This window comes from Brassica napus, chromosome A6, assembly GCF_020379485.1.
Source record: "Brassica napus cultivar Da-Ae chromosome A6, Da-Ae, whole genome shotgun sequence".
NCBI classification, from domain to species: Eukaryota; Viridiplantae; Streptophyta; class Magnoliopsida; order Brassicales; family Brassicaceae; genus Brassica; species Brassica napus.
Genome location: NC_063439.1, coordinates 12,819,494 through 12,837,470, shown reverse-complemented (window position 1 = coordinate 12,837,470; position 17,977 = coordinate 12,819,494). Strand labels below are relative to the sequence as shown.

Here is a 17,977-nt window from a genome sequence, read left to right as displayed (position 1 = left end):
CAGCGACAGTTAGAAGCACTGACCACCGGAGAAGCAGACGATGATGGAACAGGGCTTTCTCTTGCTAGGGTTCGGTCAGTTCAACCAAATTAATTTCTTTGAATGATCGACATTACAGTTTAAGTTGAAATAAAAACACAAGGAAGATTGATTTCAATTTGACATTAACAATAAGCTTAGTTTTCTTTTTATACATAACAAAAAAATTGAAAAAATTTCTTGTTCGTATAGATCATTTTTATTGCATAAAATGTTGGCTAATCACCTCCCCCACACTCTTGATGGAGTTAAGGGAAGTGGAAACTAATCTCTTGAATCAATGTAGAGGCTTTCAATGTTATAGGAACATAAAATTTGAATCAATTTGATCTGAAAACCTTTAGACAACCTTGTAACTTAATGGGGGGAAAAAAGCATGGGAAGAAAGGAGAGCTACCTTTTTCCATTTTTTGTCTTCTCCTATGTCTTGACCATACTGTAATTGCAAACATGGTCAATTTGACTAATGAGTGACACAGACCTCGACAGATCGTATATATGTGTATTTCCTATGATCGTATATATAATTATATATGTATGGTAGTTAATAATGAATATAAAAACTGAAATAAAATAACATATATAATTATATATAGGTTCGAAGGGTGACACTGAATCAACTCCTTTTTCGAAAAATGCTATTTGTCACCAATAATCTTTTTCAGCTTACGATTTGCGTTTTTTTGGGACAATGGGTTGAATATACCCAATTAAGGTCCAAATTTGTTAAATGCCCATGAATTTTCAAACGGTAAAAGTGAATAAATTTTTAACCAGTAATGGACGAAACTAACCTTGCGTTTATAGAAAGGGAGACAGTGGTCGTACGTGTCAGTCTGCGGATTCAAAGCAGTAGGATCAGACGAAGGTCCGTTGGGTAAAGGACGGATTTCGTACTTGTAATGATGTCGAAACTTAACTTCTAGTTATTGTGTTACATTATATGTTTGCTTGGTAATGTATATCATTAGCAGTTAACTAAGATTTATGGGGCCAATCGATGTTAACTATACGTAAATGAGCTTCTAACCAAATTTTAATTGTAAAGTCTCTTGAATAGCGGTTAAGTGTATTAATCAGTTTAGATCTGATTTCATAGATGGGTGTTAATGATTTAATATTATTAAGATAGGTTAAAATTTTGAGTTGTGTTTTGGTAAGACATATTGTTACTGCCTAACGATTTGAGTTAACGGTTAAGCAAATAAGCATTATGATGGGTGTATTGAGCTGATTTAGCGACAAAAATATGGTGTAATGATCACCTAACTTCCATGTTAATACATCTAATAATCGGTTATTTGTATTGATCATTTTGGGAAGACATCTTGTTACCGCTTCACGATTTGAGTTAGGCTAAACGATCTAGCACTATTTTAAAGCCTAATAATTTGAGTTAACGACTAAAATATAATGGCTCACTAGTAAACATGAATTATCCGTTAAAACGAAAAGTTGATAGTGTGCATAAAGAAACTAACAATCCTTAAAATCTTAAACAAAGTCCGTAGTAGTAACCACTACTTCAAGAGGTCTTCATGAAATTTAAGAACGAATTGCTTTGCGGCGTCTGGGAGAATGTGAGGAGTGATAGCCTTACATCCATCAACACCGAATGTTGCATGAGCTTAAATCAATAGGAAAGTCGATGAATAATAAAAAAGCTTAGCGGTTAAAATTATAAGTAGCCATATGTAAAAAGCTTAGCGGATAAATAATTTATTAACCTTAAACCAGGACATCGTATTCTATCACCTCTCTATTATATCAATCTTGTTAACCGCTAGACATATACATATCCATCAACGGACAGATTAGCGGCTACAAGTTGTATTTAACATAAACAAAGTGTATGCATACTCTATCACCTCTATGTTTTATCAATCTTGTTAACCGCTAAAAAGACAATTAGCCATAATTAAACAAAGTTAGCAGATCTATGTTGTTTTTACCTTGAACCAGTATATGCATGAATTATCACCTCTACATTCTACCAATCTTGTTAATCGCAACTACATGTTGTCTAAACGTACCCGAGAATTGCAGATTCTCTTCAACGGCCAGAATCTTCCCAAAAGTCGAATTGTGTAAGAACTCCATCCATCTCTTTAGGTTCAAGGGCCTCTGTTTTTTTGATTTTGTGATACGAGTTCACTTGCTCACCCAAAGCTCTTTGCCAACGGTGAACAGCATCTAGGGAAAATATGAATTTCCTCCATTGAACGCGATTATGGTAGAAGGAAACAACATAAATCAAAGATTTAGAGAATTTATCGAAAATGGAGAACGAGAGAATTTAGGGTTTAGAAATATTGGAATGAAACGATTGAAGAATATTGATAGAAATATCAAACTAGGGTGGGTGCAGAAATAAAAATAAATGCATATCTTCGATGCTCTGGACGGAAACACCTATACGCAGCTAGCTCTGTTTTGTTTTTTTTTTCTTGGAAAAGTTGCGAGACATTGAATTGTCCAATGTGTAGAAAGCTCCCCACTGTCATGCACCAGAGTCTATGGATCATAGGGGAAAGTAGCTCACAGGGGGTAAAACGGTCATAGAAAACTGGACTATATGCTTGAGGTTATATGGCAAATATGTGATCCATTTGGGTGCACTGATGCCAATTACTCTTATTTTAATTAGAGAAAATGATAAAGAGAAGAATAAATCAATTGGTGAAATTATTCTTTACTAAGCCAGATTAAGCATGGATTAAACTTAGTGTTTCTTTCTTCTCTCTAAGAAAACATACTAGGTTGAATTAAACTAAATCTAGATTATGGTCTTGGGTTGATTTCATAACTGAAATTATAAAAGTATAATTAACACCAATATCTTCATGGGATGAGTTTTATAGCTGCCATGCTGCTTCTTTAGTTCTTTATAGGACTGAAGAAGATGCGTACTGGTTATTAGTTGCAATAAACAAAGAGCTGTTTATGCTCCAAATGGAAGATTATATCATGCAAATCTTTTAATAGTTTTGTGAAAGAAAAACTTTATTTATGATCAGTTATTATGAACTATCAATAGAAAATGCTATTGTTTCTTACTTTTCTCCTATAGTAGTTTTGGAAATACTTGATGTCTTTGACCCAGAGTGTCAACAACTCATCTAGTTATTAGATTAACATTAAACTTTACATATTTTTCTCTAGAACTAGCTCTTTCTAATCCTTTTAAACTTAAAAACACCACACCATGTATCAATTTAACATCTCTTTATCTTATGTCTTTTTCATAGTTCTATTTTGTTATCATAAGTCATTTTCATAGGTTTTGACTTCTTTTATCACTTTCAAATTACAAAAGATTCGGAAAAGACTAAATTTTTTTAAAAAAAATATGGGACATGATCCATTTTGATTGGGTTTGGGTGGATAATCCCACAATAACATAGTTATGTTCGTAACTATAAATATTTAGTAAGGTTGTTAATAGATTTAGACACATTTTGGTTTACAAAGAAAACAAATCAGTTTTACAATAAGGTCATACTAAAAATATTAAGAAGCATATGGTCATTATTGTTTAGGGCATTTCTATCCCCACTCTATAACTTACTCCAAAAATGGAGTGAGAAATGGAGTAAGAACACAAAATTAAAAAATCACTCTATTTATGGAGTAATCTTTTAATTTTTGTTCATATTCCATTTCCAATTCTATTTTTGGAGTAAATAATGGAGTAAGTACGGAGATGGTCTTATGCCATGCATGAAGCATACATTTAGTGTTTTAAACCACTTCATTATTATTTTTGGTGTTTTTGAAAACTACATAAAGTAGATTTAAATAAAAATAACAGAAAATAAAAGAAACTCAAGACCCTGGATAACCAGGGTAGTACAAAGACATCAAATCGATAACATAAATTGAATCCACACAATGAACCGGGGACTGATTAATTTGCAAGAGCAAACTGTCACCCGCGAGACATCTGTAGAACCAAAATGAATTGTGACTGCAGCTTCTGCCTTAGAAGAGCTACCTCCTAAAACGAGGAGAACAGGATATAGAAGCAACAAGACCCCGCCACCGCAACCTCCCACTAAAGAAACACAAAAAAACGAGGAACATAGATCGAAAGACAAGAGTCATTAGAGCTGGAGTCAGAGAACAAATACAAACAGATTTTAATCAAGTTAATGAATACAACATACACCCAATAAGGAAGATACCTTACTATCAAAACTTAGAATGCTCCCAATATATTTGTTTTAGAGTCATTAGAGCCTATGCACACAAAATGGAAAATAATTAGGGGAATACCCCCAATATTCTTGCACCATTTTCATTCCGATAATACCCATGCTATCCTAGGCCCTAGCTCTCTCTCCTCTTATCTCATAGGTTATGCATCTCTAGCTTTCTTTCCACTTAGATTTTTGATTCTGCATCTCTAGCTCTTTCTCATCTCATATCTTGAATCACTTTTACATTTATAATGATTAGTTATCCTCCCATTTATAAAGTCTCTATCCTCTTGCCTTGTTTATTTCCTCTTAACTTCTTTGGTTTTTGTCTAGTTTCTGAAATATGAAGATATTTATAATTGAAAGAAATGGAAGAGGATCAGGTTTGTTTGAAATCTTTCTTGCACTGCTTTTCTCTTATTATTTTCTTGATCTGACGCTTGAAAATGATTTTACCAAGATGGATTCAAACTAGACTTTATTTTTCCATTGAATTAATTTTATGTGTTTGATTGTTCTCCTTAAAGCTTTAGTATATGATGATGTGTTTGATTGTTCTCCTTAAGGCTTTAATATTTGATGATATATCTTCTTGTGTGTTGGTCATTTTATTTTCTATTTGTATATGTCAAAATCATATGAACGTCTGAGTTGTGTTTGGCGGCATCGGTTAAAGCTGCGTTGGATCTAGATTCGAAGCAGTTGATGATGTCTCTGTCAGAGATTGTAAGGCTGTTAAAGAGCAAAGTCAAAGCTGAAGAAGAGGCGAGCGAATTTGTGATGTTTATTTTAATATGGATAACAATTATGTTGGCAGAAATTTTACTTGTTACCAGATATTATTCATGTTTTAGTGGATCTTCAGTTTTATATCGCCATTTGAGATAAATGTTTTGTTAGATGTTATTATCAAATTGTTGCTAACTGATAATATGTGATAGGATGCTACAAAATATGTGTTTTGTAGATATATGGTTGGTTAGTTGTTAAATGGTTTGTTAGGAGCAGTAGCGGCTCTGGGTACAAGCGGTGGAAGCACCTGCTTCCGGCCCTATTTAGAATAGATAATTTTTCGGCCTTTATTTTGTAAATTCTTCATTAGAGCAGTTAGTTTAGAGCTTTAAATTCTTAACCTGAGTTGAACAGTTCGACTACAGCCAGCCACTATTTATTTTTCATCTAGAAACAAGCTCAAATTTTCTCTTTTTTGCTTCCAGCCCATAATTTTTCCGGGTCGGGCCTGGTTAGGAGTTATATTATGTTTGATACATAATTTATTAACTGATATAGTTTTTGTTACCCGATATATGTTTTCATAGTAGATACATTGTTTCTAATTCGTGTATGTTATTGATTCGTTTAACACAATGCACATAATTATGATTTATTAAGAAAACATATAGTATGGTTTGTTAGCTGATACATGGTTTGTTAGTTTGTACCTTTTGTTCGATACATTGTCTGTTAGATAATATATCATTTGTTACCTAATTAATGTTTTCACAGGTTGAAACATTAATCAATACAAAATATATTTATATTGTATCTTCTAAAATTATCGTTACTCAATTTATATAGCACTTAAAACTGAAATAATCAAATATATTTTATACAAATAACAATACAAAAAACATTTTTGTCATTACATTTTAGTTGAGAAATTATATGAAATTAAATTCTTTCATTGGAAACTACTGGATGATAGAAATCAAGTGGACGCAAAATAACAAAAATAAAGTAGACACAAGGTTGCCTAAGTGCTGGGATACTTATGCACACCAACAAAATCAAATGTCATATCTTTCTTGGATACACCTGTGTGTTTCAGCTGTAAACATGGCAATATTAAGAGTGTTTTCGTCGGATCAGTGTCAAAAGATTATAGCAAAGCATACTTTTTTTAATATTGGTTCCAAAAGTAAATGTAACCAAATAACTCTTTGTTTTATTTTTTATTATTTTTAAGAACTTTTGAGCGATTAACTAAAGACAGCTCTTTGAAATTGTTGAGCGCCTTGCATTATTATATTTTGATGGTGCAAATCTGTTGGCAGGAAAAGAAAAAGACAATACTAAGAAGCGATAACAGCTAGATCAAGAAATGAATACAACAAAACAAAAAAAAGTCAAAGAGGGGCCAAGACATTCTCATTTTTTGCGCTTCTCTTTGTGAATTCTTCAAGATTCAACTTGTAACAAATGCGAGAGTGAATGGCCAGAAAGAAAGAGATGAGTATAAAGTGAACGATCAGGCGATTTTCATTTTCCGGGAAGGAGGCCGGCGGAATATGCTTATCAAGTCATCCAGTCCCTGTCATCATTTTCAAACCGACTCTCGGTTAAACACTACCTCTATATATATGTATAAGAGATCAATCGGTTTCTATAATTACCCGAGTTGTGATGACGAGGAAACTGAAAAGCATTATCAAGTATGATCCTAACACCAGAAGCAAGAGCAAGTCGAACGTTACACTCGCCACCTACAATAATGCACACAACCGAACAAACAATTAGCTCGAGAAAATGAGTTAAAATAATGTATGATGATGAGAGTCCTACCTGGTATATGTTAAGGCTAGCCTTTGTTGAGTCGTAAAATGTGAAAATTCCATCTAAAGATTCTTGTTGGATACTCACTTCGGCAGTATAATCCTCTAGTTCCTGTCAAGAGGTATCTCACCTACTTAACACCACATTGTCATAAACAATTGCAGGGCGGGCCGCATGTGGACACAAAAATAGATAATGAATACCTTCTTCAGAGCCATGATTAGTGGTTCATTCTTTGAAAGAAATGGTGCCACCCGAGGAGTTTGTGACAAACTGTCCAACCACGATTTCACATAAAAGCGATTTACAGCCAAACTACTATTATCAGCAAAAATCTGTATGTCTTTTCCTTGGTGGCCATAGATATGCCTCTGCGGCAACCAAGAAAACATTTGAGTCAGCTATCACCAAATGTAACGAGTTTTAAGAATTTGAACGGGGTTTTTCTCTAATGAAATCAAGGACGGTATACAAAGTAATCACTTGAATTGAGTGTGCTTGTCTTACCGCAAGGCTTTCAGCCACCAACTTGACACCCTTAATGATCGAATCCTCATTCACATGTTGCCTTCAGAAACAGTATGGACGTGTTAGTCTTAAGGATAATGACAATTCTTGCAAAGTTGAAACCGGAAAGAATACGTTGAAATAGTTCATCAAGACTCAACAAAACAGATGATTAAAGCCTACCTCGTATCAGACAAACTTCCAGCACTTTCCAGTAACTCGGGTGGAGTCAGAAGTTCGGATACAGTGGCTGCTGTTACTCGTAGTCTTGAAAATTGTTCATGCTCCCAAGCAACCTAAACAATCAGCAACACACCTCTGTCAGAAAGTAGTGAAAATACAATTGCCGAAGAGAGAGAGATGGAGATTCTGACTATCCAAATTTTGGGAACAGTTCTAACTGCCAGTTGGACATCTATGATTACCGGAATCAAGATGAATAAGAGCACATGAACTAAGAAATACTTTTAAGTTTTAACAGTCAGCTCCGTTGCAAATCAAGTTGCATCATTCAAAATTTAAGTATCGACTCACTCGTGAATTAGAGATATTAATCTTCTTGTGCTTCAGGGATACTTGAAAACCCAAGTCTTCTGCCACATTTGAGAAGCCCTGCAGAGATGCATTCGTTAACCAATGAACCATAATAGCTACTCACTGAACGATGCATACACTATCGTTTTTACCTCAAAGATTTGTTTTATATAGGCGTTCTCCGGAGGCTTTGACACGTGAACCAGTAATTCATTGTCCCAAGAGCCAACACTGTTCAAGCAAATGGCATAATCAATGCTCTCACGCATCCTCTGATCAAGGCTTTTCAGCCACTGCAAAAGATATGATACTTAATGACGAATACCAACACGTTTGCAAATGTAACAAACACACAAACAAAAAATGCACAAAGGATATGGTTTTAGTAGAAATCAGGAAGTAAGGTCTCGTACCTTCTGAGTTCCTTCGTAGTTGTAGGGTCCACCAGATGTCAGCGCAAAAAGTAAATTGTATCTTCCTCTTGTCTTGGGATTTGAGTAAAGAGTGGAAAACAGTCTAGCTACTTCAAGAAGCGCCACTACCCCACTCCCATTGCTATCACTTCCAACTGATAGTGCCTACAAATACAAGTTAGTCAGGTACATATTACAAGAGTATTAAAGATATCTTCTACACATTACATACAGGAGCTGCTCCGAAGGTATCATAGGATGCTACAACAGCAATTGTTGGAAGCTGGTTGGAATCTCCATCTGCTCTTGATCCTGGAAGCCATCCCTACACACAAACCAAATCCTCTCAGGCCTTATGTATGTCAACCATCCAAAAGTAACCAGTAAAAGAGAGAGAGAGAGTCAGCGAGACCACATATCTACATCAGTAACTAACAAGGAGGAAAATAAAAATAGGATAGAATAATAATGTTAAAACTAGATTCAATAACACTAAACATTAGGAAAGTGTACACCAAATCCCTAGTTGCTGAAATAATGGATGAGCTTAACTGGTCCTATACGTACTTAAAAATTACTTCCTTGCAGGGAAATTGGACTGTAGGATGCACAAATTCAAGCTACCACAAACCAGACCATCAGACTTTAACAATTGTGGTGTCTACAAGACTATCATGCTAAGTAACCATACTCATCTTAAAATGCGGCCAGACAAGGTTCCCAGCACTGAATTAGCTAATAATTTTAAGATTCGACAGAGAAGGTTATGCTACTTATTATCATAGATATCAAAGCTAGTGACGACATTTATCAGAATAAAACAAAATTCCATGAGTTACCTGAATGTTTGTGATGGTGGGAGATGCAATTTTCCTAGGCTCTGATACGGAGATAACTAGTTTATATCTGAAAAAATATTAACGGAAAGAAATGGTTAACGTACACACTAAAGTAACAGTTCATCAATAAAGCATTCCTTGGAAATGAACAATATTGTAGAAAGAATGAGCATATATTCAAATATATAGGTAAATAATTCAATAAAACTTCAAGTAGCTTCCCCAATCTTAAAGTCGCATATCATCATTATTATTTCTACTAAGCAGCTTATAACAAAATCGTGCGGCAGAAGACATATCACTATGATTGAGGAAATAGTAGACTAACCCGCCTGTGGTTGCAGTAGCTTGCTGACCAAGTGCATCATTTTTCTTGACATCAGCCAACATAGCATCAGTCTCTTCATTCTCAAAGGCGAAGTAGACAGGAAACTGTAAGAATAAATCATGATTACCAATAGAAAGAAGAGAGCTTTTTAAACTTATACAAATGAAAGAGAACACTCACAGGGATGTTGCTGTGGAGAAGCAACTTCTCAAGTTGTGCTAATAATACCCTGAGGCCATCTTGGGTTTCTCCACCGCCAATGTAACCAGGCCTAAACGTCTGCGGAAGCAAAATCAACAATCCTCCAAGAGACTGCTTCTGTGAGATGTAATCTGAAGAAATAGCAATCCAAGAATCAGGTGACTAACTAACTAACTAGCTCATCCTTAAAACCAAAAATCGAAGAAGGTACCTTGGACGAATGCGATATCGAGCTCCCGGAGTGGGAGGATAAGTACAGAGCGGGATAGATCGGCGCCGTGTTGGAAGCTGAGGGAAGCGGCGTGGTGGTTGAGAGAGGAGAAACGAGATCCGAAAGGAGCGCCGGAGATGTCGTATTGGATGAGACGGTACACATCTACTACGGTGGCGGCGTCGCAAAGCTCGACGCAGGCGACGAGTACGAGCATTAGCGCAACGACGGGATACATGGAGTCCAAGAGCATGGAGCGATGATGTCTCTGCTTTGAATTCTTCTCCTCCGCCATACTTGGGATCTAGGGTTTTGTGATTAGTGCAAGAGATCTGTTTTCATCTCTGAGTTTTGGAGTCACTACTTGATGTCCTCATTGACTTCTCAATTCTTTTTTTCTTTTTTCTTTTTTGTTATTTTTCACATTTTACAAAACTATTTACCAAAACTAGGGCTGGGCAAATAAACCGAATCCGAAAACCCGAACCGAATCCGATCCGATAAAAATGAATCCGAACTGATCCGAACCCGACGTAAATACCGAATGGGTCTTGTTTTGTGGTATTTCGGGTTATGGGTATTATCCGAACCTAATCTGAATCTAAATGGATATCCGATAGAACCTGAAACATTCAAAACCTCGAAAAGATCTTGTACCAAACATGATCTCAATTCCTAATATGTATCCAAAATACACTAAGAAATATTGAACATCTAAAATACTTATCTATTACATGAAGGTTGGTGGTTCTATTACATGAATGTTGATGGTTAAAGATGACTGTTGAATCTTGAAGTATTTAGATTTTGATTTTTTTCCGTTAAACAATGTTTCTCATTTCATGAGAACTTGGTTTTCGTTTTATGCTTTTATTTATTTGGTTTTCTTTTTATCAATAAATATGTTTACTTTTCGTTTGATTTTGAATGATCACGGTTGATGTTCCTTATTTTTGAATCGATTTTACTTAAGTTTTGGTTACAAAATAGGTACAAATCAGGTATTTTAAAACTGAAGAACCGATTTTACTCATGTTTTGGTTATAAAATAAGTAAAAATCAGGTACTTTTAAACCAAAAAACTGATTGGGACCCGAACTCGAAAGTATATTGGGTTGTACCGGTTCTTTGAAGATTTACTAACTCCGACCAGAACCCGATAGAACCCGAACTGGTTCCGAACCGAACTTTCATATAATCCGAATGGGGCTGATTTTGATAAACCCGAAAAACCGAAACCCGGTTGGATAAAACCGAAAACCGATTGGGACCCCGAATGCCCAGGCCTAACCAAAACTGAATCTATTTTGTTTAATTTTCAGAAATTCGAGTATGCCCTTACTGACTAGCTAGGGTCTGAATGTTTACAAACTCCACTGTAATACATCTAAATTAATAGTAACAAAAATCTTTATATATACATATGTATCTTGTATGTTTTTGTTACTACTAAAATTATGTTGATATTCACTATGTTGTCATTTATATTCTTAATTTCTATACTTTTGCCAAGATGATATCTATAGTAACAAAAATCTTTATATATACATATATATTTTGTATGTTTTTGTTACTACTAAAATTATGTTGATATTCAGTATGTTGTCATTTATATTCTTAATTTCTATACTTTTGCCAAGATGATATCTATAGTAACAAAAATCTTTATATATACATATGTATCTTGTATGTTTTTGTTACTATTAAGATTATGTTGATATTCAGTATGTTGTTATTTATATTCTTAATTTCTATACTTTTGCCAAGATGATATCTATATCTGGCATATTTACATCAATTTTTTTTACACTTATAAAACACATCATATTTACACAAAAAACACTATAATATGCTAAATCCATCGTTTATATCTACTGGTTCTTAAATTGTTCTCCTCAACAATGGTATCAATCCGCCTTGTCGACACACCAAAGTTCAGAAACTTAAAGCTAATATCCCAATTCTTGACAAAATATTCGCCACTAGTGAAGATAAAGAATAACTTGTTTTTATTGTTTTAGAAACTTTTACAAACTAAAGTTCTCTTCTCTCTTAGATTTTATGGACCACATCTCCATTAGATTTATATTTATATTAAAAAACAATTTGTTTTAAATGTGGAATAAAGAAACACAAACCTAATCTAAATAGTAAATTTCATTTTCTATTCTAGATTTCTTGTATGTGTATTTAAATTATTAAACACTTATTAATAAGTTAACTTGTTCCACAAATCTTGAAATTATCCAACATCCACCCCATATTTCCGATTTAAATTAGGGAGATCAATTTTCTGAACTCCAATTAAGCTCCTCGTTTGCTTGAACTTAATCCTTGCTATTGGTTTTGTAAGGATGTCAGCCTTGTGCTCAACTCTCGGTACATGCTTCACTTCGATCTGCTCGTTCTCCACACACTCACAAATAAAGTGATACTTTGAAAATATGTGCTTACTCCTTCCATGGAAAACTGGATTCTTTGGTTAGAGCAATAACTGATTTGTTGTCGATCCTAAGTATAATCTTCTCGCCTTTTTAATAAAGTATCTCACACAACAACTCCTTGTTCCATATAGCTTGCTTCGCTGCTTTTGTTGTTGCCATGAACTCGGCTTCACATGATGACAATGCAACTGTGGGCTGCTTTTGCGATGTCCAAGTGATCAATGACTTGCCAAAACAGAATGCATGTCTTGATGTGCTTTTTCCATCATCGACATTGATATTGTGACTACTATCACTCTATTCAATGATTCTTCTTGTTCCTCCCTTCTTGAAGAACATATTGTAGTTTGTAGTCCATGTTACAAACCTTAGTATATGCTTGATAACTTGTCAATGAGACTTTCTCGGATTTTTCATATATCGACTTAGAACACCAACTGTGTAAGATAAATCTGATCTTGTATGAAGTAGGTACCTTAGTCATCCTGGTTCTTATGTATGTCTTTGCATCTATCTTTGGTTCGTCTTCAGCTTTTGACATCATTAAACTCGACTCCGTTGGAACTTGAGTTGACTCTGCCTTCACCCACTTTGAGAAGAAATCAGTGAGGACTAAGATGAAACTGTAACATCCCGGATCCTGAATAGGATCATTGGGATGGCCATGGTTCGAGGAAACGTACTAGCCAGTCTTAGGACATCAAGGCAAGCGTTCCATGGCCGGATAAGAAGGTTAAGGACGTAAGGAAACTTAGACTTAACCTTACACAAGTCGAGAGTCAGCTAGGACGAGCAAGACGGTAGCTGGACGGATGGAACATGTAGCTCGACCAGCTCAACGGAGTTAGGTTAAGCTCACTCCAGCTCGGCCACTACTAAGTCAGCTCCACTAGCTGAACTACTAGCTCAGTAGAATCGACCCCTCTTATTCTTGGTTATGATTATGCTTATCCAGTTGTGGTTTTAGGAACTAAGGATGGTTCTGGTCAAGCCAAGGAGCCGTGAAGGCTCAGTCAGTGAGAGGCTGTGTAATGTGTGGTCAGATGATGCTAGGGATGAACTAGTGATTGTCTATGAAATGATTAAGAAGTTGTGTGTTGGATCTCATGTTTCTAAGTAATACATTTTTATACACATTTATATTCCGCTGTGCTATCTATTCAATTGTTTTAGAACCTCAGATTCGAACATGACTTAGTAAATAAAAGACGTAAAATGAATCAAACAAGCAAAGAAATTGATTAAGTAGCAAACGGGTCCAGTTTCGTTGAGAGGCCGGATTCGGGCGTTACAAAAAACGCTTTTGCTTTGAATTGTGAAGGGGTCCGACGATGTCCATAGCCTAGAGCATGAAAGCATATGGTGATGTGATGGAAGAAAGAACTTCTGCTGGTTGTCGGATGGTTGGAGCATGCCTTTGGCATTTTTTGCATTTTCATGCGAATTTCTCAAAATGTCCGATCAGCATTGGCCAGTAGTATTCATGGCGTTTGATTTTCACTGCAAGTGACCTTCCACCGGAATGGTTTCCGCAGGATCCAGAATGGACTTATTCCATGACTTTTCTCGCCTTTTCTCCTTCTAAACATGTCATGAGCGGTCCGGAAAAATTCCATTTGCAAATTTCCCCGTTGACCGTTACGTAACGCGCGGCTTGGGTTCGGATTTTGCGGGCTGCATATTTTTCGGGGGGTAATTTTCCGTCGATGATGTAGGCTCGAATCGTTTTCAGCCATGGCATATCACAGCCATAATCGGATTGTTCCGCGATCTCTCTTCTGGCTGTACCGCGATCTCCTCTACATCGTTGTCTTGATAACCGATGAGGTTGATAATGACTGGTGATCCGATACTCAGGTGCTCGATGAATTCGACCGGAATCACTCTTTTAAGATTTGGGTATGAATTTGACGCCAGGGCCGCGAAAGCATCGGCTTGGACGTTTTCAGAGCGGGGGATTCGCGTGAGAGCGCAACAATCGAAATCTTGAGCTAGATTTCAGACCAGTTTGAGATATGCATCTATTCTTTCATCTATTGCTTCGTATTCTCCGCTATATTGACTTGTGACTAGTTGAGAATCACAATAGGCGTGGATGTTGCATATCTTCAATCCGTGAGCTAATCGTAGCCCTGCAATGAGCGCTTCGTACTCGGCCTCGTTGTTGAACGCGTGGAATTCTAGCCTAAACGATTGTTCTAAGATTTCACTGGTCGGTGACGTGAGGCGAATTCCGATGTCCGATCCTTGCTTAGATGATGATCCGTCGACGTGAAGGACCCATGTTCAATTTGGTTCCTTGTTAGTCATGGTTCCCGTCGGTAGCTCTACCAAAAGTCTGCGAGTACTTGGGATTTTGCACTCTTTCTTGGTCAGTATTATATATCGTACTCATTTAACTCGACTGCCCATTTGGCTAGTCTTCCTAACTGGCTTGGACTATTCAAAATCGTCCGCAGAGGGAAGGTCGTGAGGATGACGATCATATGAGATTGAAAATACGGTCGGAGCTTTCGTGCCGATGTTACAACTGCGTATGCTAATTTTTTTATTAGCGGATACCGTGACTCAGCGTTTAGCAAAGCTTTGCTTACATAGAAAATAGGTTTTTGTTCACCGCGCTCCTCTCTGATCAAGACGCCGCTTACAGCCACTGCCGATACTGCGATATATAAGAACAAGGGTTCTTCTTCGACAGGTTTTGCGAGAACCGGAAGAGTGGCCAAGTAGTGTTTCAGCTGCTGAAAAGCGTTTTCGCACTCTTCTGACCACTCGAATTTTGTGTTCCCCCGTAGGATATCGTAGAAAGATAAGCATTTGTTCGTTGATCGCGAGATGAATCGGTTAAGTGCCGCGACTCTCCCGGTTAATCTCTGTACTTCCCGCTTGTTTTTGGGTGAAGCTATGTCGATCAGTGCACCGATGTGTTTTGGGTTGATCTTCCGCATAGAGGGATTTAACGAGCATGTCGATGTAGACATCCATAGTTTTACCGATTTTTTCGGAGAACATCCGGTTCACGAGTCGTTGATAAGTTGCGCCAGCGTTTTTTAGGCCAAAAGGCATCACTTTGTAGCAAAAAGTTCTGCGATCCGTAATAAATGCAGTCTTTTCGCGATCGTCAAGGTTCATCATAATTTGATTGTAACCCGAGAAGACATCTAGAAAGTATAAGAGTTCGTTTCCCGCTGTTACTTCGACTAATCGATCGATGTGCGGTAAGGGGAAACTATCCTTTGGACAAGCTTTGTTAATGTCAATAAAATCAACGCAGACTCGCCACTTCCTGTTTTTCTTCTTGACCACTACCGGATTGACGAGCCAGTCCGGGTACCTTACTTCTGTAATCGACCCGACTTTAAGCAGTCTTTTGACTTCGTCGTTGACCGCATTAGCGCTTTCAGGTCCCAACTTTCGTCTTTTTTGTTTGACTGGTTTGAAGGTTGGATCGATATTCAGCTCGTGGCAAGTTATGTTGATGTCAATCCCCGACATGTCTTCCGCAGCCCAAGCGAATGCGTGGATATTCTTTTTTTAGACAAGTTATGAGCTTAGTCTTTAAAGGTTCATGGAGGTTAGCTCCAATTTTGACGCATCGTTTGGGGAATGCTTCGTCAAGACATACCGATACCACGGGTTCGCAGGTTGTCTTGCCCTTTTCTTCTAGAATCTCGGCTTTCAGCAATTGCCAGAAGAGTTCCGCCGAATCTTGTTCTTGGGCTTTTTTGTCGGGGGCCAACTTTTTCCTAGGAGTGGTCTTGGAATCCGATTGTTTTTCGTTTTAGTTTTGCGGCGAAGCAGACTCGTGATACCCTCGGGTTTCCCTAGATTGCCTCGATCCCGCGAGGGGTTGAAAATTTGAGGCAAAGATGGTACATTGATGGAATTGTCTGCATAAGATTTAACCATGGTGTGCCCATAATTACGTTGTACAACGCATGTCGGTTGACAAGTAGGAACTCTGCGATTTTTTCTATGGTTCCAGCTTTGTCTGTGAGGTTAATCGACCCGAGAGCCATAGTGGTCTCCCCTGAGAATCCTACTAGCGGGCTAGGGTTTTCCATGATTTTGAACGGGTCAATCTTCATTCTTTTTAAAATAATATTAGCTGAGCTTCCATTATCGATTAGGCCTCTTGCGACGTCGATGTTGTGAATCGTCAACTCGATGACGAGGAGATCGTTGCGAGGTTTGGTCTGGTTGATCGTTGCTCTCCCCTTAAAAGAGATGACGTCCGTATCGGTCGAGTCCTGTGTGTTCTTTCCATCGTCAATCGTCATATCTGATTGGGCATTTTGCGGTTGAGAGTTAGATTGATTTGTAACCCCTCCTCCTTCTAGCACCAAACTATGGGAACTGAAATTCACACTGTTGATTTCCATTTAAATAAGGAAAGTTAGGAAAATCCTAATTTCCCAGAGGTCCCGGATATCTGCTAAACCACACGCTAAGCAATCAGAACACGAAAGTAAAGACGAAAAGAAATAAGAAATCGAAAAGAAAGCAAAATAGATCTTATTCTGAATGCGTGTTTGAGCGTTACAACAAGGTAAGAGGCTGGGCTACGAGAGCTGTCGGCGAGATTCCTAGTTCTAAAACTCTAAGACTGCAAAACCTAATTGAGTCGCAGGTCGAATACCAAAAACTGAAAGTTGCCTAAAATTGCTCTAAGTGCTAAGTTTGCTCTAAAAAAGTTCTCCTTTTATGCCTCTCGCCTAGGACTCCTTATATACTCCCTCAAAGGTCGGTTTGAGCTTCCCTCTTCTACCCCTAAGCCGTCATAACTCGAAAATGGAGATATTATATTTTCTCGATCTTCGTGATTATCTGCGGAAACTTTGCGGGTCGGTCGCTATGTAGTGACCGACCGAGTGGCTTGGTCGGTCGCTTTGTAGCGACCGACTCGTTTGCGGGTCAGTTGCTACGTAGCTGCCGACCGGATGGCTTGGTCGCTAACGAGCCGGTCGCTACGTGGCGACCTTTGTTCGGATCCTTTTCCGATATTCCATGAACGTGTTTTTGGGCTATGAGTGTTTAGTTTTGGTGAATGAACCAAGATTAGTACAATATTTCACCGCAAAACTCTTCGTAAAAGTAATATTTATGAAGAATACTTTTCGTAAAAACATTTGTGTTGTTTTTTTATGGATATTTGGATGTTAACTTCGTCGTGTCTGTTTTTGACCGCAATAGTAAACAGCATGAAGCCTTTTGTCTTTCCTTTGCCCTAAAACTGCTCCTACAGTGAAATCTCTCGCATCACACATTATTTACACGCATTCTGGTGAGATATCAAATTTAACTTCTTTACAAAGGAGAGCTGTAAGAGGTCTAGCGATTTTGTTGAAATCTTGTATGAACCTCCTATAAAATCCGGCGTGCCCAAGAAAACTTCTCAGGTCTAGCGATTTTTTCATATACCAATTTTGATTTATATTGGGATAATAAGAGGGATGTTAAACCCACCACCAACACATACTTGTGCTAGCTGGTCAAAACCTTTTAGGAAAACTGATACTGAATGTGTCCAAGTTATTATCCAGTTTTTTTTTTTTTTTTGCTGATCAGCATCGGGCAGCAACTAGTAATTAAACAGAGAAGTGTTTATTGTTTCGTCGGAAGATGAGAGTGCAAAATGCTTTGTTCATTCAAGCTGATGCAATGCAACAGTAAAAGTTAGCAGAAAAATATAGGGTTACAACCGCAAAA

The 17,977-nt window shown here is 37.3% G+C and overlaps 1 protein-coding gene across 1 annotated transcript; it reads right to left on the bottom strand.

The window, feature by feature from the left end:
• Positions 1-6,217: 6,217 nt before the first annotated feature.
• On the bottom strand, positions 6,218-10,210 carry LOC106347682 (nicalin-1-like). The gene is made up of 14 exons (XM_013787271.3): positions 9,825-10,210; positions 9,593-9,744; positions 9,413-9,516; positions 9,085-9,151; positions 8,478-8,570; positions 8,246-8,410; positions 7,985-8,125; positions 7,833-7,910; positions 7,482-7,594; positions 7,299-7,359; positions 6,995-7,162; positions 6,801-6,902; positions 6,632-6,721; positions 6,218-6,549 (listed from the first exon to the last, which is right to left on the bottom strand). The coding sequence occupies exons 1-14, from the start codon at positions 10,117-10,119 to the stop codon at positions 6,487-6,489; spliced, it is 1,692 nt and encodes a 563-aa protein (XP_013642725.2). The 5' UTR covers positions 10,120-10,210; the 3' UTR covers positions 6,218-6,486.
• Between the last annotated feature and the right edge of the window lie 7,767 nt (positions 10,211-17,977).

Bases quoted from the DNA above. Each gene is read 5' to 3' on its own strand.
- LOC106347682 (XM_013787271.3), bottom strand. From the start codon at position 10,119: ATGGCGGAGGAGAAGAATTCAAAGCAGAGACATCATCGCTCCATGCTC. The intron at 8,571-9,084 runs GTAACTCATGGA...GTTTGTGTGTAG, and splicing joins CCACCATCACAAACATTCAG to GGATGGCTTCCAGGATCAAG. The intron at 7,595-7,832 runs GTGAGTCGATAC...CTGATTGTTTAG, and splicing joins TTAATATCTCTAATTCACGA to GTTGCTTGGGAGCATGAACA.